Source organism: Camelus ferus, chromosome 15 (genome assembly GCF_009834535.1).
Source record: "Camelus ferus isolate YT-003-E chromosome 15, BCGSAC_Cfer_1.0, whole genome shotgun sequence".
Classification (NCBI taxonomy): domain Eukaryota; kingdom Metazoa; phylum Chordata; class Mammalia; order Artiodactyla; family Camelidae; genus Camelus; species Camelus ferus.
Genome location: NC_045710.1, coordinates 7,331,895 through 7,356,431, shown reverse-complemented (window position 1 = coordinate 7,356,431; position 24,537 = coordinate 7,331,895). Strand labels below are relative to the sequence as shown.

At 51.3% G+C, this 24,537-nt stretch overlaps 1 protein-coding gene across 1 annotated transcript in view; it reads right to left on the bottom strand.

The window, feature by feature from the left end:
- GREB1 (growth regulating estrogen receptor binding 1) overlaps positions 1-24,537 on the bottom strand; it is a 124,468-nt gene that overhangs the window by 35,894 nt on the left and 64,037 nt on the right. Inside the window, 9 exon segments of the mRNA XM_032497042.1 lie at positions 137-265; positions 973-1,101; positions 4,294-4,644; positions 8,375-8,560; positions 11,165-11,308; positions 11,778-11,891; positions 15,307-15,435; positions 16,790-16,933; positions 18,295-18,477. Coding sequence (XP_032352933.1) covers positions 137-265; positions 973-1,101; positions 4,294-4,644; positions 8,375-8,560; positions 11,165-11,308; positions 11,778-11,891; positions 15,307-15,435; positions 16,790-16,933; positions 18,295-18,477 — 1,509 coding nt within the window.

Sequence of the window (24,537 nt, the reverse complement as noted above, 5' to 3'; positions counted from 1 at the left end):
TAAGTCTACTTTGATGCTGAGGTGACGCCTTGCCCACTGGATGTACCTCTAACTTTGCTCCCTTGCAGCTCCTGGGCCCCCTGGGGGCTGCCTCACCAGCTCAGACCTCGGCTGCCAGCTCCCTGGCATCACTCACTTGTGCACACTGGTGTCCCGGCAACATCCAGGGATGCTGATTTGGTGACAGAGGCGGCAGTAAGTGAGGAAGAAATGTGGCCTTGATTTTCCTGATGAAATTTGTCCAGCAAAATGTCAATGTCGCCCTCTGCCCAAAACAGAGAGAATAACAGATGTGGGTTTTGCATCACCTCCCATGTATCAGGCACCACCCAGGGCCTGGGGGACCAGAGACAGGATGGCCCATCCTGTCGAGGAGTCCACAGCCCAGGACGGCAGATGTGCTAAAGAAAATTACATTATGATGCAGTCGGTGTGAGGACAGAAGAAAGAGCAAGAGGCCACAGGCCGGGAGGTGGGGGTCTGAGCCCATCCTGGAGAAGGAGGGGCCAGGGAAGGTTTCTGGGAGGAAATGGGGTGAGTCCTGAAGGGTGAGTAGCCAGGAGGAGAAGGGAGATAGGCACTCAAGGCATACAATGCACAGAATGAGGCACGGAGAACACACTTCGCCAATGAGAAGCTTCAAGCTATGCAGATGGGAGGTAGGAGTGGTGGTGGACAGTGCCAGAGAGGTAGAGAACCAGGCACCGGCCCTCATGCGCCCCCAAAGGACAGAAACCACACAGCTCCCACTTAGAGAAGCCACAGCTGGAGCAGGAAGCTGGTCAGCCAGAGACCCACCAGCAATGCTAACACAGAGAGTGGAAGGGCAGCCTTCACGGGCTGCACGCGTCAATCAAGGCCAGGCTCAGCGGCTCACGGGGGTCGGCCTCCAAGATGTCCTCCCTCTTTGTGTCTTTGTTTACTTCTGTCTTGTCAATTTCTGAATTTGCACCTGTCTCACTACAAGCCTACCTGGACAGAGGGTGCTGAAAAAGGCTCCCAGTGAGTCCACTTTGCCCGTAACCAGCTCGTAATTGACTTCTTTCTGGTATTCGGCTGGGGTGAGAAGGCTCTCAGAGAGAATCCGGGCTTGGTATTTTCCTGGAAAACAAACAACTTTTACTTGGCCCCTCGCTTAGAATTAGCACATGAGCTCCCCTATGGCAGGGTCTGTGTCGGCATCTCTCTCTCTCTCCACCCCCAAGCCCAGCACCAGGCCTGGCTGAGGGCAGGGGCTCGTGCTGGTGACGTGAATAAAGGCACACACCACCCTGGCCCAGTTTAACAGCTGGGATAATAAGACGGACCACCCAGTACTGGCGTTGGAACCTGACTCTCTCCCCACTTAACCAGCTGTGTAACCTAGGACAGCCCAGCTTCCTTATCCGGAACACGTGGCCAACGGTACTATCTACTTCACAGTACTGTTGTGATGATAAAACAGGACAGCGTTTATAAAACGTTCAGCCCAATGCCCGACACAGCAGGGGCTCCAGGTTTATTACCGAATATACTTCTCAAATCAATGTAAAGAATTTATGAAAAATGCAGAAGACGTTTAGGATAAAAGAAGGCTGGGCAATAACTGGGACTCTGCAGAGGAACAACGTGAATTTTTAAAATAAATTTTAAAAGACACAAATATCTCAGATTTAAAATGTGTAATAGCTGTGGTATTTTTTTTTAAATAAGAGGCCAAAGAAGTGAGTGTACTGATTAGCCAAAACTCACCTGAAATTTACAAGCTGACCCATGAAGATCCACGAGTATTATGCAAACGTGTTAAGAATGACGTTTCAAAATCTTCACTAAGAGACTTATCTAAGTTGAGAAATCTGTTTGTACCCATGACTCTTTAATTAAGAAAGTGCCAGACTTAAGAATTTTCTTGTGTTCTTTTTCTCTAACAAAATGAAGTTGGAATTAGGCCTTCGCACTGCTCTGTCAGAATGAATTCATGGGTCATTATGCAGGGTAACGTGCTCACAGAGGATGATCTGGCACATAAAAGGTGCTCGGTACATCTGACCTCTTCCAAGGAGCTGTCCTCTTCTCCATGTCACCCACCTGCCAGCCCGGGCAAGGCCTGGACGTCCTGGTCATTGATAACCATGCTGCTTTTTATAACCTCCACTTCCAGCCACCCACTCTCCAACCATCTCTGACACCTGCCTGCTTCTAGGAATTCTCCCCAGTCTTCTCAAGTCCATGGAGGCTCCTGGACATTTCCCTGTCTTCACTCCCTTCCTATCCTCCTGCCCCTTCTTGGACTGGGATTCCCAGTTCATCAATAATCACTCCTTTGCATCCATCCCAACAGCCTTGCCCCAACTCTCACTGGCCAAACCCCCCTTCTGTTCCACACCTGTCCCCAAGCTGCCAGACATGGCTGGAGAAACCCCACTGTGCTGACTCATCCTCCGCACATTCAGAACCACCACGTGCCTATCTGGGGCCAACATGTCCACCTGTGCGCTGTAGCCCATCCCCTCCCCACCTCATGGACTCTGCCTTCTAACCACTGCCTCCTCTCTCCTGCACCATCCACTTCTCCCCTCAGTGCACATTCCCAGTGTCCAACATGCTCTTGCATTTCCCACCAACAAAACCCTGATCCCATTCCCTCTCCAATTATTGTCTCATTTCTCTATTCTTCTTAAGGTAAAACTTCTCAAAATAATTGTCTGTATTCGTTACTTCACCCACTCTCTCTAGAGCCCAACTCAGTGGTGCCTTTGTCCTTCATCAACCACCACCCCACAGAGACTGCGCTGCCAGCGTCATCAAGGACCGTCCCGTTGACAGACTCTCAGTCCTCAACTTAACTTGACCGAAGAAGGAGCATCTGATCTATTCATCATCTCTTCCTTCTTGACACATCCTTCCTTCTTGACACATCCTTCCCTTGACTTCCTAAACACCATTCTCTTCCTTTCACAGGACTAGTCCTCTGACCTCTTCTTTCACTCTCCACTTACTGGATGGCCAGAGCATCCATTTCTTGGCTTTCAAGTCCCATAAATGCTGACTATGCCCTTAATCTTTAGACCCAACCTGCCCTGAACTGCAGGTTTTATATCCAATTGCCTACTTACCATGGCCACTGGCTGGCTGAAGCCTAGCTGGCCAGAGAGAACACTTGGTTCCACTGCCACTTTACTGCCACGTCTTCCCACCACATATAAACAATGGAAAAGTTTTTTTAAAAACAAAACACACACTTTTCCTGCAGTTCTTCCCATCTCAACAGATGGCAATTGTGTTATTCCAGCCATACAGGCCAGAACCATCAGCATGGTCCTTGAGCCCTCGCTTCTCCCACATTCCACGCAGGACCCATGAGCAAACCCTGGTGGCACCAACGTCAAAACACACCCAAAATCAGGCCACATCTCCCCACCTCTACAAGCTCATCCAAGACAGTGCCTCATGGTCTTGAGGACCCCTGAAGCTGCCCCCAGTGTCAGCATAATTGGCTTCCTCATTTCTCTCAGGTCCCTGCTCTAATGTCACCTTGTGAGGGAGATCCTCCTGACCCCCTGAGAAGGCAGCCCCATTAACTGCAATCTTCCGTCCCTTCACCCTCCCACCAGGGACATTCTGCACTGTCTGCATCCCCACCAGAACGCACACTCCACGAAAGCAGGGACTTCCCTCCTATATCCCTAGGCCCCAGAACCGCGGCTGCACACAATAGGGCTTCAATAAGTGTTTGTATAATTAATTAGTTAACTGGCTCATGAACCCACACAACATCGTAAGGTCATTTTTTTTTTTAAAGACTATTTGCTTTGTTTTTGCTTTGCAAGGGTTGGGGGGAAGTAATCAGGTTTATTTATTTATTTTTAGAGGAGGTACTGGGGATTGAACCCAGGGCCTCATGCATGCTAAGCATGTGCTCTACCACTTGAGCTATACCTTCCTCCCAAGGTCATTATTTTTTTATCTCCATCAGGTAGTTGAAGGAACTGAGGGCCAGTGTCATTAAGCCACTGATCACCATGTGCACGTGGAACCCAGGTTTCCGCGCGTCTATCTAGACTCCACACTTGCCCCCAGTCTCTCTAGAGAAGTGGGAATTGCTCACCTTCCATGGGAGGAGGAATGGAATTTTCACTCAGCACACTACTCAGGGCACCAGCGGCTCACACCAAGGGCTACTGAGCGCTAATTGCAGTTACTAACCAACCTGCTGCGAGCCCTGGGCCACGAAAAGGGGCAACAACCAAGGAGGGCTTCGGGGGATCGACACAGCTGCTTTTCCTCCGGCTAAGCGGCGGGGCCCAGCCTCACCGGTGACAGCGATGCAGGAGTCGATGGTGGCGTTCCGGCAGGCGCAGATGATCACCACATAGTTGGTCTTGGCCAGCTTGCCCTCGACGAGCAGCCGGAACATCTCGGACAGGCCTTCGGCCAGGGAGTAGGTGCACTCGATGATGTGCACGCTGTCGTTGCAGGAGCTGGCGGCCAGGCCGGCCAGCCAGGGCAGCTGCGCCGAGGTGACCGGGGCCACGGCGCTGGGCGCCGGCGGGAAGGGCTGCGGCGGCGCCTGCTGGTACTGCCGGATCTCCGTCAGGTGCGACTCGCGCCAGGAGCGCAGGAAGATCTGCTCCAGGTCCTCCATCAGGGGCACCTGGTCGGCCGCTGCCAACGACAAGGCGGGCGGAAGAGGCTTCAGCGCGCGCCCCACGCGGCGGCATCGTACAGACACGGTGGGGCCATTCGGCGGAAATGCGTGTAAACGAATTTTAAAATAACACCATCTAAGTTATGAATGTTAAATTGCATTACAGACTGCTGGGAAATATAGCGGTGGCTACAAAAGCAGCCCTAATCTCACCAACCTAACAGAAGCACTACTATTTTTGTGTATTTGTCTTTTCTCCCCCCACATGCAGGTTATAAATAGCTGTAGTGATCGTGAGTATACGACTTCAGGGCTTGTCTGCTTTCCTCACCATCACACCATCGTCTTGTTTCTGGGACATTTACAGTCTTCACAAACAGCACTCCTAATGGGCACGTGACCTCCCACGACACGGAGGTGCCATCACTGGCTTAGCCATGTTGATCTACTGTTGACCCTTGGATTGCTTCCACATGAGCACCTTTATAAATACTTCCGCAATATACAGCTTTATGTCTAGGACCTAACTTCCTGAGCCTAAATGTGCAAAACAGAGCCGACTAACACATATCATCAAATAGACTGTTTCCAGGCGGTCTAAACGTGTCAACTTACCATGACGTTAACGACACATGACAAACATCGTTCCACGGCACCCTTAGCTCCACCGGATGCCATTGTTTGGGTTGCTATCATTAATTTAATAGAGAAAAACAGTGCCTGTTTGATTTATTAATTTTGTACCTCTTGGATAACTAGGGAGACTGGATACTTTCAACATTCGTTTCCTACAGGTATTTTCTGGTTTATATGTCCAAATTTTTTAATTGGATGAGCTGGAGGAAGGAGCACTATGCTTTGATTTAGAAGACGTGCTCCCATCCAGCCCCACCCAGCACCAGCTGTGGAGCCTTGGGCTCTCTTAAGATACAGTTTTCTGATCGGAAAAAATGGGGGTCATAACGCCTACTCATGGGGCTGTGCCAAAATTCGATTAGATAAGCTGTTCTATCTCCTGTCTTTAAAATCTTTCCCTGGAGCCCACATCCCCTTCCAGAACCACCACCACCCAGCGAAGCTCTGGAAGAGCTGTCTGCACTTGCCACCATTCTTGTTTCCTCACCTCCATGCTCTCTCATCCACATAACCCAATACGGTCTTGTCTCCAGCTTCCTCATACATCACCATCAAGGTTGCCAATGGCTTACACATGCCCAAAGCCAACGGTCAATAACCAGTCTGCACTCAACTCTTGGCTGCTACCTCAGTTGATTGGTCCCTCTCCCTGAAATGCTTTGCTTCACCAGCTTCTGATTCAATATTTATCTGTTCCTTCAACATCTCCTGGATGAGTGCCAGCTTTCTGCTACTGGACACACACAAGTGACTGAGATCAACATTCCTGATCTCACAGAGCTTCCATCCTAAATGGGGAGGTGGACTTAAACAGATACACAGTATAATTTCCAGGAGTGTAGTGCTCTGAGTGGATGGGTAAAAGGGAAGAGGGGACAGCACCCCAGGGGTCTGGGGAGGGGGCAATGCTGTCTTACCCACGATAATGATAAGGCCTCTCTGAGAAGGAGACATGAGGTGACATGTGAAGTGAAACTCGGATGACAGGAGGGAGTGAGTCACGCAAATGTCCTGGGGCAAGATCATTTCTCAGGGAAGGAACAGCAGGCACAAGATGCCTGCATGGGACCGAGATCGGTGGGCTAGGGAGGGACTGTGGGGCTGGAGCAGAGGAAGCAGAGGGGAGCAGGAGGTGGGGCCTGTCACTTGGGCCCTGGAACGTGTGCGGGTTGAGCATTTGATGGGAAACCACTGGAGAGCTCCGAGCAGAGAAAATATATGACTGGACTCACAATTTAACAGACATGGAGAATAGTGGGGAAGAGTGGTGCCCTGGGCAAGGAAGGCAGTGATGGAGAGGGTGGGCAAGGTTGGATTCAGGATGAGGCCCAGCCTACCAGTGGAATGGATGTGGATTGTGAGTGAGAGTGAGAAAGAGAACACATACACATTTTCCCAGATTCCTGACCTGGAGGTTTCCCCCTCTCCTGGCTCCCTCTGTCTCCTCCAGGTCTCTGAATGTTGCGTGTCCCAGAGCTCAAACCTCGGTGCCCTCCTCCATCCATCACCATTCCCAGGCTCTCCTCCAGTCTCACCACTGTCCCTGAGCCCACATATCCTAAATTTGTAGCTGCAACCTCTCCCTGAGGCTCAAGACCTGCCCACCCAAATCCTTGACTCAGCCCCTGTGGCCGTCCCACCAGCAGCTCACACTTGAAATTGCTGAAATGGGGCTTTTTGCTCATCCTTCAGCTCCATAGCTTACCTGGCTGCTCAGGCCAAAAGGCAAGTCCCCTCCTTCCCTGGCCCCCTCAGACAGACAGCCCACCATGCTCACCTTCAGAATATATCCAGCATCGCTCCCCTGTGCCCCTCAGTGGCCCAAGCCACCACCTGCCTTCACTGGGACGACGGCACCACCCCTGCACCATCTGCTGCACGTGGCAGCCCACGTGGTCTAGAAATGACAGTCAGATCACATCCGCCTACAGTGCTCCAGGGGAGCTATGGACTGAATTGTGTTCCCCCCAAACTCCTATGTTGAAGGCTTAGCCCCCAGTGTGATTGTATTTGGCAACAGGGCCTTTAAAGAAGTAGCTACGGTTAAGGGAGGTCAGGAGGGTGGGGCCCTAATCCAGTAGGACTGGTGGCCCTTTAAGAAGAGGAAGAGACACCGGAGCTCCCTCTCCATCCCCCACCACACACACACACCAAGGAAAGGCCACGGGATGACATGGCTCAAAGGTGGCCGTCTGCAAGCCAGGAAGAGAGGACCCCCAGAGCCCAACCAGCCTGCCACCAGGATCTCAGACTTCAGCCTATAGAATCAGGACAGAATTCATCGCTGCTGTTTAAGCCCCTCAGTCTGAGATATGTTGTTATGGCCACCTGAGCTGACTGATACAAGTTATTTCTCAGTGGGTCTCAAATATGAACTCCTAAATGACAAGGTCCTACTGCATAGCACAGGGAACAATAGCCAGTAGTGAAAAAGAATATAAAAAGGAGTGTGTGTGTGTGTATATATGTATACATGAATGAATCACTATGCTGTCCACCAGAAACTAACCCAATATTGTAAATCAACTATACTTCAATTAAAAAAAATATATATGAACTCCTGATCTTAGCCTGAGGCCCTGTCCCCTCTCTGACGGCACCCTTGCCCTCATGCTCTCACTCTGAAGCCACTCTGGCTCCCACTGACCTGGGGCTCCTCGTTCCCTCCTGCCCCGAGGCCCTCACCTCTCTCCCCTCTTCTGCCTGCCTCAGCTCCTCACAAGGCCAGCTCCTTTTCATCACTCACCACTCAAACGCCACCTCCTCACAGAGGCCTTTCCTGAATCAGCCCCACAGACATACACCCCATCTTCATTCAGTTTACTTTCCACTTGTCCATTGTTTCTCTCTCCCTCTAGAACACAGTCTCCTTGAGGGCAGAGCCTGTGTTTTATTCCTGCTCTACCTCTGCACCTAGAATGGCAGGGAAATCATTATTGAATCCTCACTGGAGATCCTGACCTTCAGACCCTCGGGGGTGGGTGGTGGAGGGGTGACCACCACAGGACCTGGTAACAGAGGCGGCTTCACAAGGGCTCTGAGTGATGGTCAGCGAGCAAGGCTTATGCAATTATTCTGCCAGTGGTTCCCACAAAATGGGAGGAGACTCACCCAGCTGGACAAGATAGTAGACGGTGAGCAGGAGCTGCATCTCCTCTGAGATGGGCTGGATGGTGGAGGCCCCGTGTTGTTCATATGCCCTGGAGATGGACTGGGAGTTCTGGTAGCACGTGTACAGGAGAGGGCTCACGACCACGTCATTCAGGTTCCCACAGAGGTACGGGAAGTTGCCGTGACCTGGGGGGAGAAGAAGCAGTGCCCGCCTGGCAATGGCCTTGGGCACAACGTGTGGCCCCCACATGTGGGGGTGGGGTCTCTGAATTGAAGAGAACAAAAGCATGCAGGCTAGCTGCACCTGGGGTAACTCAAGTGCTCCTGCTCGGGGAAATTTAGAACTCCCAGCCCTTGCTGACTTGTGCACCTGCTCTGATACCTGACGGGGCTGTACCATTTGCTTGTTCATTTAGTCCAATCCCTTACTTTATAGCTGAGCGAGCCAGGGCCCAGACAGAACCGCCAAAGCCAAACAGCCATCGCCTGGGCTGCTCCATTGGCTCTAACCCTAGAAACTCCACGTGGGCGGTACCTTCCAGCTCTCTGCCAGGCCTGTGCTGGCCCGGCCCTGCCCAGCTCCCACTGTTGGAGTCTGCCTCCCAGCCTCCCAGGACTCTCTGGCAAGCTGAGTTAGAAAAATACATCACTGAACAGACTAGAGACTCCAAATAACGACAGAATGTGACAAAAGCTTTAGCAACCATTACAAGATTAATTCTAATGGCAATTCTCAGAGGCTGGAGAGCCCAGGCCAGGTCCAAATCACTTCTGCACCATTTATTAACTATGTTACCCTAAGCAAGCAGCTTAACTTCCCTAAGCCTCGGTCTCCACATTTGTAAAATGGGGTGACGATATCAAATCCTCATGGGGTTGCGAAGATGATCAAATGTGCAGGTGTGTGTGTGGCATCCTGTACTCAGAAGATCTCCATGTATTCACCACGCACACACTTACTGGATGCCCGCTGTGGGCTGTGTGCAGGCATCATGCTCGGCTCTGTGGGAAAATCCAGTGATGGAGACATAGTTTACGTCCTCAAGGAAATTGCTTCCCAAACCTAAGGGTGCATGAGGGTCCCCTGACAGGCTTTCCTAAAACACAGATTGCTGGGCCCCATCACAGAGCTTCTGATTCAGGAAGAGGGCCTGACTCTGACTCTGGGATGGCCCCAGGAATTCACTCCTCTAAGAAGGTCCTGGGTGACGCTGGTCTTGCTCATCCAGGTACCACAATGTGGGCAGCACTGGTCAAGAATATTATGGTTTAAAAGAAGCAACATAAAGAATCACTATTAAAGGAAGAGTATGCTATTTGTCATAAAAGAAGCAAAAAGAAGCTACTAAGGGGCCCAGATTAAAGGGAATCTCAGGCGGCTTCCTGGAGGAGGCACAGGGTTGGGTCTTACAGCACAAGTGGGGTTTGATCAGATGGTACAGGGAAAGGAGCTCGGGAAGCACAGAAGTTACAAAGAGGAGGGCGGCTTAACCAAGGTGTGGGAAGTGCAGTGACGTGAGGAGCAGAGATGGTCTCAATCTGGGATCATCAGCTGTTGGACACAGGTCTGCCGGACCCCCACCCCAACTTCCCTGAGGCGCCTGGCTAGTCTTGCTTGTTCACCAGTCATATTATACCAAGTAGGGTTGTCCCCCAGTCCTGCCTTGCTGTTTTCTGTGTTCCTTGGCCTACCACAGACATACAGCAACCATGTAAAGAAAATATGTAATGGGAGGTGAAGGGAGAGGGTACAGCTCAGTGGTAGAGCACGTGCTTAGCATGCACAAGGTCCTAGGTTCAATCCCTTGTACCTCTATTAAAAAAAAAAAGAAAGTAATTGAATGTTGACCTTCATCGTAGCTACCCAATAGGGCCCAATGGGATTCCTGGCCCTGCCTGACGTCCAGTTTAAAACCCAGATTCACACCCTGCCCATTGTTTGGTTTTTTTAGGAAAAAAGAAAGGTTTGCTCTCTCTTATTTCTTAATTAATGGTAAGATACCTCTCCTAGTTTACTTCCACCCTCTCTTCTCTATTCCCCAAAATGTGATACCAAATACGGTGTTGACTTATTTAAGAAGGACCTGATTGTATGTGCACACGTGTATGTGTTTGTGGTTGTGTGTGTGTGTGTGACCCCATGCCAGCACACAGCACCGGCGAGCACTATCATCAAACAAGTCCACCGAACCCTCACATTCCAAGGGCTCTCACTTCATTAGAACAGGATTTCCTTAGCTGAGCCACAAATCTATCTCCGCCAGCAGCCATGAGCCCACTGACACAGAACAGAGATCCAATCTGGTCTTGTTTTATGCTTCTGCGTGGTGACCATGGCCACCTTTGCACAATCAAAGTCAGATTTCATAGTCAAAAAATACCACTGGCCACAGGACAACCCGCCAGCCCAGGGTCTGGTAAATCAGCAAGGGGCTGGTGCCCTTCTCCGTGGTGCTCAGCCCTGGGCCTGTTCCCGTCGCAGGGGCCTAGTGTGGCTGGGGGAGTGACTAATTGAAAGAACAAATGAACAAGCACTTGGGCATCACAGAACTGGACCACTTCACCCGGGCTTGTCATGGAAACCGTGACAAGCTCTGCCACTCTTGGCATCTGGTCAGGGGCCATCCCAGTGACTGGTCTGCTTAGCTCTTTCGTTGCTCTAGAAAGAGTTTTTGAGTTTTTCTAGGAGGACACCCTGGGCATGGAGTCAGACTGGAACGACGTGTCAGTGTTTCTCGAGTGTTCCTTGGGCTCCCTGACCTCCACCACTTGTCACACCACTGTACTTGCCTTTAAAGATCACCGGCTTGGCCTTGCATATTTTCAGCAAGTTGTCAGGAACAGACACTGGTTCTCCGGAGGCCACGACGGGAAAGGTGACTGAGGCCGGTCCCACCAAGCCAACCTGGGGCATGCAGGTCACGCCTGCATTCTCTAGAAACACGCCAAGAGCGTTAGGAAAATACATCAGACAAAGAATCTGCCTCTGGCAGATCTGATGTCAGACCAGCCAATAGATCTGCCTCAACTGGACCCTCTCCCCATTTTCAGGGGCACCCAGCCTGGGAATCACAGATTCCTACAGTCAAAAGCAGCATTAAGGTCCCTGGGTCCAACCTTCCCCACCAAACAACCTGTTTCCTCCTCTTTAATAGCCCTGCCAAGTGACAGGTAAGCTTTTTTTTAATTCCTCTAGGATCAGGGAATTCAATACTGTGTAGGGATCCTGGGCTTTGTTAAACAAGTCTAATATATAAGAAAGAGAGTCTTTTGTTATACCCAGCCCTGTCTCTGTAGAACTTTCTCGCCAATATACACAAAAGTGTTCACACACACACAGCCAGTGGCACCACCACCACTAGTACCCAAGCCTTGGATTTGGGGCAAGGCTATTGCCACTTACCATACTTAGCTCTGTTCCCACCACCCTGGGGGTAGCCGCCGTCTGCAGCTGATGGAGATTCTGGAGACCACCCTTTGTGGCGCTTTTTGGGGGGCCCAGAGTTGGATAAGATACCTAGACAACATTCAGAGTACAGATTAGGCTGTCACTAGGGCAAGCTTCCATAAAACGTTCCCTTGATTTGGAGAACACTCATTTGTTATTTTTTTTTTTAAATCACAATTTTACAAAGGGTTTTAGCATCTAGTAAAGTATCTGGGCTTAAGGAAGTATCCTGTCATCCTCTGTAAATATTTCATTCCAAAGTTGTGCAAATGTCCGAGTTTTAGCTCCCTAAGCCTTAATTACCTCTTTCACCTTTACAGCGGGGTAATAAAATCTACTCTGGAAGGTGGTTTGATCAGGACTAAAGAGAATATACGTAAAGTGCAGAATTTGGGTCCAATAAATGGTAGCCACCGAGACCCGCATCATCACCACCGTTATCTACACATTCCAATAGATGAACAGGGGTTTCTGGAGACAAGCTGCAGCTGCATTCGAGCCATCACCACTGTTTTACCACTTGGAGGCAGTACTGATCCACCTGTGCCCCTCTCCCCACCCCAGCCTTGAAAGCTAATTTCAGATTAAAAATCTCAAGGGGACCAGAAGCTGGTACCCACTGCTTGTCATGAGTCATCCCTGCCCACTCTAGAAAGCAGCATGAGCATGACTCATGATATGTTCTTGGAGTATTCAAAATATCAAGAATTCGTTACTATACTTTTTTTTGACACAAAATCGCCCCTACATTTAGAGCTACATGTTAAACCGTGACACATTAAAGAAATTGATACAACATTGTAAACTGACTATACATCAATCAATCAATCAATCAAATAAAAAATTTTAAATTTAAAACTCTATTCCCGGATGTAGCCCCATCCCCAGGAAACCAGAACCCCAGCTGGCGGGGGGAGGGAATGCATCCTGATGACGCCCCCCTACCTCCCCTGAGCTCCCGGTGATTCTAAACCACACCAGGGCTGACTAACGAGGGGTTTAGAGCAATGTTACTCTAGATCTGGCCTGAGAGAAAGCTGGAGAGAACCAGCAGGAGCTCGTGAAAATTGTCCACTCCTATGGAATCAAATCTCCAGAGATGAGAGGACACAGCACTCACAAGCATGCGGGTTATGCCTAGGCGAGCGCAGTGTGAGAATTACTGCTTTAGAGTCTCTTAAAAGTCATCCACAATTATTGCTACCTCTTCTTTAGACTGAGTAAAATCAAGTGGATCAAAAGTTAAAAAACGAGAAGTACTTTGTTTACAAAGAGCTTTCAAACAGGTGGGCTCCTCGGACCCCCGCAACCTCTCGGGCAGCTTCTGTTATCTTTGTTCCAGTTAGAACCACATCTTCGCCTCCCCAAACATCTGTCCTCAAGAGCCGGTGGAAGAGCTCCCACAAAGACTAAGGTGTCAGCTCCTCTAAAACCCCTATTAAACTATCAAAGCGGAGAAGGCAGTGGGGTTGGGCCTTGGTATTAAGGATGGATGATTTACAGATGTTTTCTCCCTTTGGGATGTGAACACCAACAGCCTCTAAGTGGACTCTAAGCTCAAGAACTCTCCCAGAATGACGTCACCAGGAGCTGTCCCGTGGACCAGCTATTTCTGGCCATGTGTCCTGGTAGTAGGGGGGCACTATTTGGCACTTCGGGCCCCAGCCCCTTACCTCCACAGGGACAGCACTTCTGCTGAGAACCCCTGAGTGACAGCCCCCAAGCCTTTATTAAACACTCCACAGAGCTTCAGAAGCAGCTTCTTAAAATTGATTCCAGCTCTCCACAGAGCAGGTGGGAGGCATAGAATCTCTGATGCTTCAGCTGTGCCTTTAATGATCCAACCCCCCTCGGCTCGGCCAGCATCTTTTAAGCCCTCCGTGCCAGGCTCCATGGAGCACCTGGGCTCCCAGAGCGAATGACGACCACCCTGCTCTCGGGCTGACACCTGAGGATCCCAGGGAGGGAGCCCTCCTGCAGGGAGGAGGGGACACCTGAGCTAAGCTCTGAACGGCAGGTATAGCAGGTGGGTGGGGAGAGCTCTCCAAGGGCACAGATATGTGACCAGGGTGTGGATGTCACAATGTGGAGACAGGAGGGGGAGACAGAACTGTCCAATATAGCTGGGGTGTGAGTTCTTAAGCAGAAACAGTGGGGACTGAGTGAGGTTCCAAAGGCTGGTTGGGGCCAGATTCCAGGGGGCTCCAGCACCACACTAGGGAATTGAGGGGTCTATTTCCCACATCCCTCCAAGGAAGCATGTCATTCACTGCAGGAGGAGCCTCAGATTGGCTCCCAGAGCCAATGTCACTGGGCCCAGGCTGAGGGAGGCCCTCGTTCCCTGCTGACTGGGGAGAAGGCTGGTTACGCCCAGACCTCAGTGCAGGGAGGGGAGGCACCAACAACACAGCCTCCCAGCACCACCCCAGCAACCCAGCACCTAGCGGAGAAGAAACAGTCACAGGAAGAAAAGTGGGTGCCTGCCTAGGGTTCCTCACATTGTGGTGTTGGGGAGGGGAGTTACAAAGACTTGACCTCAGACCACAGAATAGACACTCTGGTTAGGACTGGCAAGTATCAGATCCATTTCAGAAAAGACGTTGTTCCTTCAACTAAGAGGGAGACGATTCCTCCACCAGGGAAGTCCTCTGCCAGGCGTGTCAGAGAATCAGGGAGGCCTGGGATCCAGCCTGGCTGCCTCTTTGGGCTGCACTTTCCTCTGTAAAGGAGGTTGGACTAGATGTCTTCGAGGGGCTCGTCCTGTGACAGTCTGGGGTCCTAATATTCCATGTAGCTGTGTGCACGCAGGACGGAGGAGAGAGGTAAGACCTGCCTATGAAATGACTCCAGGTGAGTGCAGAGGGAGAGCAGGGTCCTGGGGCTGCTCTGCCTCTGACTCTTCCTTGACCCACAGCCTCAGCTCTAGCAGGAGGCCTGCTTAACCTCTTCACCCACCTTTCTCACTCAGACCCTCGCCTCCTCATCCCTCTTCCTCACTTCCTCGCATACCATCTCTAATCAGTGCTTCCCCAGCTGTAAGTTACAGCTCAGTTGTCACCTCCTCCAGGAAGCCCTCCCTGAAAAGACCAGTTAAATAATGGTGCCCCTTAGTGAGCTGCCAGATGTGCCCTGAACTCCCATGTAGCACCTCACTGAATCTTCTCAACTGCCCTCAGAGCAGAACTCTCATCTTTAGATCCTTAGCCAAAAGACTTGCCCAAGATTCCTCAACTAATAAGAGAGTTGGATTTGGAATTCTTACCTATCTGATTCTTCACTGCATCTTGGCACACACCCAGCACCAGGGCCTGGGCACAGCCCCACAGACTCAGGAGGCACCTGGTGACCCAGCCTGACTCTCATTCCAAGCCCCCCAATTCCAGGAGGCTCAGGGGCCCCAGCACAATGGCTCCTGTGTCCCCGACCCCCTCACCGCCTTGGTCCAGAGCAAAGCAGGGCTCCCAGATGGGACGGGCGAAGCTACCTAATGCCGAGGGGCGTGGCCCGGCAGACAGGTTGTTCTTCACCAGCGGCTGATGCTTCGGGGAATCTTTGCCGTTGAAAACAGCCAGACCCATTGCTGCGGTGAGTGAGGGGTGATCAGAGGCTGGTCCTGACAGCAGAGAGAAACAAGGAGGAGACAAGGACTTCTGTGAGCCCAGCAAGCAGGAAATTACTTCTCCCCCAGTTTTCACAAATTAGCTTTTCACTGACAAGTCCCCTCGGGAACCAGAGCTCCTGACAGAGTGATTCCACCCCACTGAGAAAGCAGACACACGGTGTGCACACACAGGCACACACACTTCTGCTTGTGCTCCAGTGAGCACTCCTGGTGAAAGAACGGCCAGGGGACGGGAGCGGCCAGCAGAGTCCCCTGGATTCCAGGAGCACCCCTGCATCTGCTCTCCATCCCCCGCTCCCTTCCACCCTCTCAAGTTCATGTTCGTGTCACACAGGCTCAGGAAAGCTGCCGGGTTTGCAGTCACCAAGTCCAGGCTGCCCACAGGGCTCTCCGAGTCCAAGGAGAAGTCTGGGGGCAAGTCTGGTCTTCTAAGTCACCCACACCAGCCAGAGGGCCTGGAAGGTGCTCCAGAGCCAGGAGCAGCACAGAACGTTTCCTGTGGGTGAGGTGGCATGTGGGGGGCTGGGGCGGGGGTTAAGGATGAGGTTCTGAAGCCAGGCGACCTGGGTCTGAATCCCAGCTCTGCTGCTGACTAGCTGAGTAACTCTGCTTAACTTCTGTAACCTCCCTACACGTCAACGTTCTCACCTAGGAGATGGGGGTAACGACAGAGCCGCTGTGAGGATGACATGGGTTAACAGACGTAAAGTGTGTCGTAAGCACTAAGTGTTTGTTACTACTACCATCGTACTGAATTCTTACGATCACCCTGCAAATTAGACAGAGAAGATTTTTCTCCAATTGTTCAGGAAATGGAGATTCAAAGAGTTAAAATGAGTTGCCCCAAATCACTCAGCTACGAGTTAGCAGCACTGGAACTCACACCCAGTTTTCCAACCGCAAAAACGCTGATCTCTCCATTTGCCACAGGGTGACAGGTCCGGGCACAGTGAGGACAACAGCAGACACCACGAAGAGCAGGGGGCACGTGCTTCTGGAGGAGAGTGTGCTCCCAGCCCAGGTGCACCCTTTTCATTATGGATGTGATGAGCCCAGTGGGGCAAGGGCCCTGGTCCCCTCTACTGACCCTGAGTGGGAGGAATGACAATAACCAACCCACCACGGTCATTGAGAAGGAGGCGGCTATCTATTTGATAACAGCCACCTGCTAATCAGGTCTGTTCAGCACAGTGAACTCCAAGCACATGAACCAGAAATGCCTGCTGTCAAATCCGACTACATGTGAGACCCGAGGCAAGCATCTCTGTGCCTCAGTTTACCCGCTGGTACAATGGGGAGACTAAAACCCACTCCTGGCACGTCTAGCGCAGCTCCATCGCCTCACCTGCCTGCGCTGCTCCCAGCGGGGCGCTCGGGTTGGTCCCAGGAACAGGCTCACTGGGGAAGGGAGCCGGGGGCCCGGAGCTCTCCAGCAGAGGGAACAAAGAGCTGGAACATGCTCCAGCGGATGTCTGCCGACTTCTGAAATCTACAGGGAAGATGCACACGTGAAAACCAACTCACTGCTCCTCCCCTGCATGTGAGATGACTTCCTAGACCAGAGTCTGTCCTGCAGGAGAGCCAGGAACAGAGATGACCACAATGGTGCCAACACCATCCTAGTCTGCCTTGGTGTAGCCAGGGGAGGAGGAGGTGCGACAACCTCCAGGCTTGGTGCCAAGGGCACAGGACCTCTCTGAGGGACAGCTCTGACTGCAGGGAGCAGGATCAATAATGACCACTTGGGAAAAAGAGAAAAACATGTGATACAGATAAGACCTCCAGCTGCCGCCCTTCAAGTCCGCGGGGCGAGCAGGGCATCACTGGAAGGCAAAGGAACAGCTGACACCTTCCTCCACTGCCTAAGCCACTCTCTGTTGGGAAGATTAACTCCCATGAGGTATCGAACCTGTGAGGTGCTTGTTCACTGCAAGTGACCAAGGTCTCTTATCTGGTCCCACAAGGGGAAGAAGCACTGCCTCCCCAGCACCTAGAAAATGTCAGGCACGTACATAGCAGGAGCTCAAGAAGTATTTATTGAGCAATGCAAGAAAAGGAGGAAGGAAAAGAGTGATGGGAGGGGACAGGGGAGGAACGCCCAGAGCCAGCCCCTCCTGAAGCACCTTCCTCCTACTCACAGAAGCTGGCTGGGAGACTCCGGGTGACCAGAGTGAACTAATGCAGACAAGGGAGGGGACAACAGGCTGGCTCTCCTGGTCATCTTGCTGAGAACCCTTTTAGGACATGTCCCTTCACAGTTTGTTTGAGTGGGGGTATCTCACTGAGTGCCTGGGCCTAGAAAATCCAGCCCCTCCTCTCTGCCCTCATAGCTGACTGCAGCCACGAGGGTACAGGGAGACACAGAAGGGCTTCAGGACGGGGAGTGGGGCCTATCTGAGCTGATCTTTCTCTAAGCCAAGGTTTCTCGGCTTTGGCACCACTGACACCGGACCGCCTAATTCTCCAGCAGGGCGGGGGTCGGGGGGCTGCCTGTGCACAGCAGTGTTTAGCTGCATCCCTGGCCTCCACCCACAAGGTGTCAGTAGCTCTCTCCCATCAAGGTGATCAAAGGTGTCTCCAGAAATTACCAAATGTCCCCTGGGGGACAAAACCACCCCTGGTTGAGAACCTTGCCCCAAATACTGGCCACTAGAAGGCACAGCATGGTATGGCACTCGGAATGGTCCCATACAGTTGGGCTGATCCTATAAACTAGACGCCCGTAGTGCAAAGGCAGGCTTTAATTTCACAGGGCTGACCTCCAGCCCACAGTCCTGCACCCCAGAGTCGTGTGGACAGGCCCTGGGCCCCTCTGAAGGAGCCTCCACCCGCTAGAGCCGAACTGCTCACCTGAGCCTTTCCAGCAAATGAGAGGCCCTTTGGTCAGAGCCCCCTGTGCATTGCGGATCAGGTAATACTTCAGGTGTTTCTGCTTCTTGGGCTGCGTGGTCACCTTCAGATTGATGTGATTGGAGAACTCCGTGAAGTAACAGAAGCCTTTCTTGCCGCAGCCAACACAATTCCCAGAGAAACCTGGAGGAGGAAACAGCATGCACGTCCCCACCTCACCTCCATGCATTCATGTCCTGCACCACCAACCAGAGACATCCACAGGGCAGAGGTCATCTTATGCTGGCCCCGAGTCAAGATGGCCTTGACTCAGATAGGAGAAGGACCAAGAGGACTCGGTCGTAGAGATGGGCCCGGTAAGCTTGGAAGGCTGCACTTGCCTAGGGGCATATGTGAAAGCCTCTGTGAAGAGCAAACCTTACAGGACAAGAACCGTCCCATTCAGCTGTTTACACTGACCAATGACCTGCAAGGCTTTGCTCTACCTGTTTCCTTCAGGGCTGGCCAGTCCCGGAATCTCAAAGCAATTAGAACCTTGAGACTGGATCCTTTGGGAGACCTCTTCAGAGTCCAGAATCCCCTCCATGAGCTGCTGAGAAGCAATCAAGAGGTCTGCCAGACACGGCCAGAATGGTGGCCAGTGACATCTGTGGGCCCAGCAGCCGCAGAGGGGAGACAAGCTACCGAGGGTGGCGCCTCGCTGTCAGCGTCCTGCTGTCTGAGGCCAGGGTGGGCCTTTCTGGGAGTGGACGGAGTTCAGCCGTGAGGCTCCGGGAAGGCCATCTGTGCAGTGGTGACGCCCAGACCACCTCCTGCGAACTATTAAAGTCCAGAAAACGTGCTTGAAAGACCTTTACAAACTGTAAAGTCTATTCAAACTGGACTCAACAGAGCTGCTGGTTAACACAAGAGAAAAGTGGTGACACAGTGTGACCGCGGGGAGGTGTGGATTGTGTCTGTGTGCATAAGTTCATGTGCTCAGACTAGCACCTGGCACAGGGGAGACAGTAACCATCAGAGGGAGGAGGGAGGAAACAGGTAACCATCTGAGTGAACACTTAGGACTTCTGCACACACTTCAAAATTTTTATGTTCTAATGTTGTAATATTTCTAACATTTTCTAATTTTGTACGCTAATGTTTTTATTTACTCCTTTGTCTCCAACCTGGGAACCTTGAGATAAACAGCCCCACTGCTATCTAAGAGCGAGGCCCTGAGAAACCTCCCAAGGTCCCTGGAAGGGATTCTGACCCCGAGTGTTGAAAAGATGGATGAACGTGAAAGAGAACTGCAAGACCAGGGATGCGAAGAGCACTTCGCCAAGGCCTGCGCTGCTGTCGCCTTCCAGGAGCAGCCAGACAGGATACAGGCCTTTGTCCAGTGAGACACGTGTGCATTCAAGCCCCGCCTTGCTGGTGAAGTGACTTCGGGCAGGTTAACTGACATCTCTCAGCTCTCAACTGTAAACAGGACGACAGCGAACATCTATCGCTCACCGACCACGTGCCAGGCCTGCGCCAGCACTTCACATTGTAAACATTCTCATCTTAACCTCATGAAGCCCTACAAAGAATTCACAGTAGGTCCCCCAGTTTACAGATGAGCAAGTCAAGGCCATGAGAAAGTAACTGGCCTGCGGCTGCAGGTAGGACGTATCCCAAGTTGGGACTGAACCAGTCTGCTGCGTTCTCTCCTCACAAAGTCTGTCTTGTGGGAGCAGTGCCCAGTACGTGTCTAGCCCTCAATAGGTGCTCAGGAAATGTCACTTCCCTTCCTCTCCCTCGGACAGGCAGGGCTGGATCAGAGAGCAGAGGGTAGCCAGGGTCAGGAGACTCAAGTCCAACCCTACACAGCCCCTCACGGTGCCATGAGATACGGGGGAAGTGGCTCAGTCTCTCCGGGTTCAGGTTTCCTAACCATAAGAGGGAAGGTGAGGACTAAATGGGCTCTAAGCATCCTTCCAGAACCAGATAGATGATTCTTTTTTGAAGCATCCACAGTGGCTTCCCTTGGATGCGGTGGGCAGCCTCTGAGTTCATGGCTTATGGCTGGGGGGGGGGGCCCCAGGTTTACTGCTAGAGCCCCTCCCTTTGCAGAGGGTCCCCTCCAACCAGGACGGCTCTGGGTGCCTAAGCCTTCCTTCTTGAATCACAGTCCAAGGAGGCCTCACTGCTGCCACTGCTCCAGGTACGAAGGGTCACAAACCACTCATCCAGGCCCACCCGCCCTCTGTGCCTCCCTGCCCCTTCGTCCGATGCCCAGGGAGGCCTGGGTCCAGGCTGCTGTCCCCAGGCAAGCGGTCACCTGGACCAAGCTGGCAACCCTTCATGAAGATGCAAATTTGACAACTATTTTTGAGCACACGGATGTTTTGAGCTCTCATTTAAAGAACACTTGCTGGGATGAAACCAGGTGCCCTGAGGAAGACCAATAAAAATATAGCCACTGACTGTCTGGAGGAAAGGACAAACACAAATCCTTAACTCCACAGGAGGAGGTGGTAAGCACTGACCAGAAGGAGCAGCGGCCACACCAGCAGCTCCTCCCGTTTGAGCAGCATCCCAGAGTCTGTGAGAGGCTTCACACTCAGGCTTGCTTAAATCTCCAAACAGCAGTCCTACAGCTAAATCCTTCTCTTCTCTCATAGAAGGGGAGCCTGCAGCTCCTCTCTGCTAAGCTGGGCCAGCGTGCATGGGAAGGACAGGTAAAGGGACAGGAGATGTTCAGGAAGACAGTTCCAGGAAGTCATCCTGAGGAGGCGGGACTTACACTGGACCTTGAAGATGAGGTTGGACCTTGAGTGGTGCCTCTGTGCTCCTTTCAAGGACGGAGCTGTCACAGGCAGGCACATGCTAACCTGGCAAGCTGAACGGCCACCCTCCTGTTCCCTGAATATAAACAGGAACTTAGGAGGAAACCAGGATGTCTCTGGTTCATTGTAGCATGTTAAGTAAAACAAACAAACAAACAAACAAACAAACCCAGAAACTGCCATTACATCTATGCTGTGAATATAAGCTGCAAACATCATTTTAAAGCCCCAACTGGATGGCAAATGGAAAAGAAAATGGGCAAAATAAAATAGGATGCTCAATTTGGGGTGGTAGGATTTGGGCAATTTTTTCCTTTTTCACTTTTTTTTGGATTTCTGTCTTTCCCATCTTGATCCTGTTTGTGGAAGTAAATGTAGCCTAATAACAAATCAGGCAAAATAGGTCTATAGCCCCCAGCTTTGATATTCCGGCCAAATTCCAATTCAAGTCTAGGAATGATCTACTTGGGTCTCTGGAGGTGGGGCTTCTCCTGCTTGGGGGCTTTCCACGTGCGCGTGGGGAGAGTAACCCGGACGAGCCGGCAGGGAGTGAGAGGCACACGGGTGCAAATGCCCACGCTCGGCAGGGAAAATACAGGAGCAGCATCAGGATTCCAGACAGGATGGGAATGGGACAGGGCTGATGGGTGGGGGAGGCAGGACAAAAGACGAGGGAAGCTGATGGTACGACGGTGGGAGGTTTGAAACATAACTCTCAGGATGCCGTAATCATCTGGCCCCCTGCCTCGGCATCTCCCTTTCAATAAACATCAATCATTCAGGCGACCTCCGAGAGATCTTTCCAAACCACAGATGAAAACATGGTCACCACCTTATTGGAGTATTTACAACGGTTCTTCAACATATAAACCATAAGAGAAAAATGAGGAAGGAAGGACGTGCAAATGAAGAGAGACAATAAGTAAGAGACTTCAGAACCATCTTAACCAAATGCCTTGGGAGGATCTTGCTTGGCTCTCGATTCAAAACACCAACTATGAGCATAATTACAAAACAAAATTTGAACACATTGGAGGATTTGATATCATGAAATTATTTTTAAATTTTTTAGATATGATAACAGTATTGGATTTTCAACAAAAAGCCCTTGTCATTGAGAGATACATGCTGAACTGTTTACAGATGAAATGACATGATGTCTGGGATTTGCTTCAAAATAATTTGGAAGGTCAAGAAGAAAGAAGAGTTATAAGTGAAACAATGTTGGCCACATGTTAGTAAGTGTTAAAGATGAAAGATAGATACCCTGACACAATCCGACTCATCACTCTAAGTTTGTAGTTTGAAACTGTTATCCTGGGTACCATAGCCTTTTCCAAATGGAACCCAATGACCCCCTCTCCTTGCAGCCCCTGCTGCAGCCTGGGCCCTGCGTCAAGTCCCAGCCACAGGGAGCTCTCGCCATTCCTCCAGGGCCAAGCTCCTTCATGCGGGAGATTCCTTCTGCCTCAGATGCCCTTCAACCCCCAGGGTATGAGCACCAGGGCCAGACATCTGGGTTTAAATTTAGGACCTGCCACTTAGTAGCTGGGTGACCCTGAGCAAGTCAGTTAACCTCTCTGTGCCTGTTTCTTCATATATAAATGCTAGGTAACAACGTACCCACCTCCCTGGGTTATTTTAACTGCAATGGTTTCCAGCACGATACGTGCTCAGTAACGTAGCTGCTGTTAGGCTCATTTGCTGCTGCTGCTCCTCTCCAAGGGACAAAATTCCATTCATTTTTCAGGGTCCAACTCCATCATTGCGTCCTCTGAGACAGTCTCCCATCACTGGGAGTCAGGACATCCTTCAGGGTCTTTGCAGCACCTGAAGCCCTCGGCTGGAGCCTGCTGCACAGGGACTTAGCAGAAACTCGATTTCTGTGGTTGCGGATACAGGCCTCCAAGCTGAGTCCTGGCTGGCCTGTGTCCTCCCAAAGGCACTGAGCTCCCAGGAAGGACAAGGTCCCACTTGGCTTTGGGGCCCCAGGCTGAACTTAGAGTCCACCTTCAGTTTGGAGTTATACGTTCCGTAAGGGCTTAGTTATCCGCCTGCTGGATGAACAAAGGACTCATTCACTCCCATCTCAGAAACGAACATTCTAGCTGGACGTTTTCTTCTCCTGTGTCTTAGCTAACAGCCAATTTTGATGAATTACCGTCAGAAAACTGAAACACACACCCTAGGTTTTAATCTTTCTGCTTTCTCAGACAAAAATCCCTCCACTGATTCAAAGTCACTAAAATGACACTCCCTTCATTATAAATTATGGGGGCGTTGGGGCCTAAAGCTGCCGTTTCCTCCAAGATACTCCACAGCCTCCATTTTATAAGGTCACTAAAATGCGCAGAGCCCTGGCCCCCAGAGGGCGGCGGGGCCACCTGTGCCCTGTACAGCCATCAGGGTTAATTGCAGGAAATCTAAACAGTGTTAAGTGTGCAGGCCAAGAGCATAAAGTTATTTTAAAAGAAGAAAGCATTGGTTATTACCAGCCGGCCCTTGTTACCCACCTCTGCTGGCTTTTTGGCAAGCAATTAACAAAGACCCCACTTCCTCTATGCTCCCCGCCTGAGGGGCTGAAGCTGTTCCGGGGCTGGTGGTGAATGAACTGAAAGATCCTTGTCTCCACATTTCAAGACACAGAGCCTTCTTGATTTATTACCCTCGCAATTCCTTTACAGTCACAAAGGGGAGGAATTCGGGCAAACCCCCGGCCACCGCCAGATCAAACACTAACCCACTCACCAGGCCGTCTTCCCAGCACACCCAGCACATTTCGTCCTGAGCGGCCTTGATAAGCAAATTAAACGTGAAAGAGAATGACTCCCTGAGCTTTCCTGGTAGAGTGAATTTTCTGGATTTTTCTGGTTTTCAAATACTAGTTACAATCAGCCCATGGACCTGCCTTAAGAAAGAATTGGCCAAAACTCTTTCTCCCCCTGGTCACTGTCCCAGAGCCATATCTGCCCCTCTAGTCAGCATTCTCCTGCGTGTTTCAGAGTTTACACCATCGTGTCCCCCCGGCCCTCACGGCCGGAACCGTTTCTCTTTCTTCTCTGGGTCAGTCCCCCTCTTCCCTTCACACAGAGCCTCCGACATAAAACGTCCTCAAAAATATCCACTAAAGTGCAGGTCCCTACCCAGCTTTGGGGGCTGTATCACGCATAAAAGCGAGGTTTAAATGTTTGTACACATGGAAAGTACAGAAGAAATAAGGTGGGGGAGGGGTGGTTCAACCTAGAAGTTTTTCTCATAAACTCTCATAATCAAGCTTGCTTCTGCCATGAAGATTATTCCTGACGCTATGTCTGAAGTAGACAGGTCATTACCCACCCTTCCGCTAGCCCAGCTCTCCTGAGAAGACGACACCAGGCCAGGTGAGGGGCCACATGGAAAGCACCTGCCCACTCTGCAGATGAGGACACTA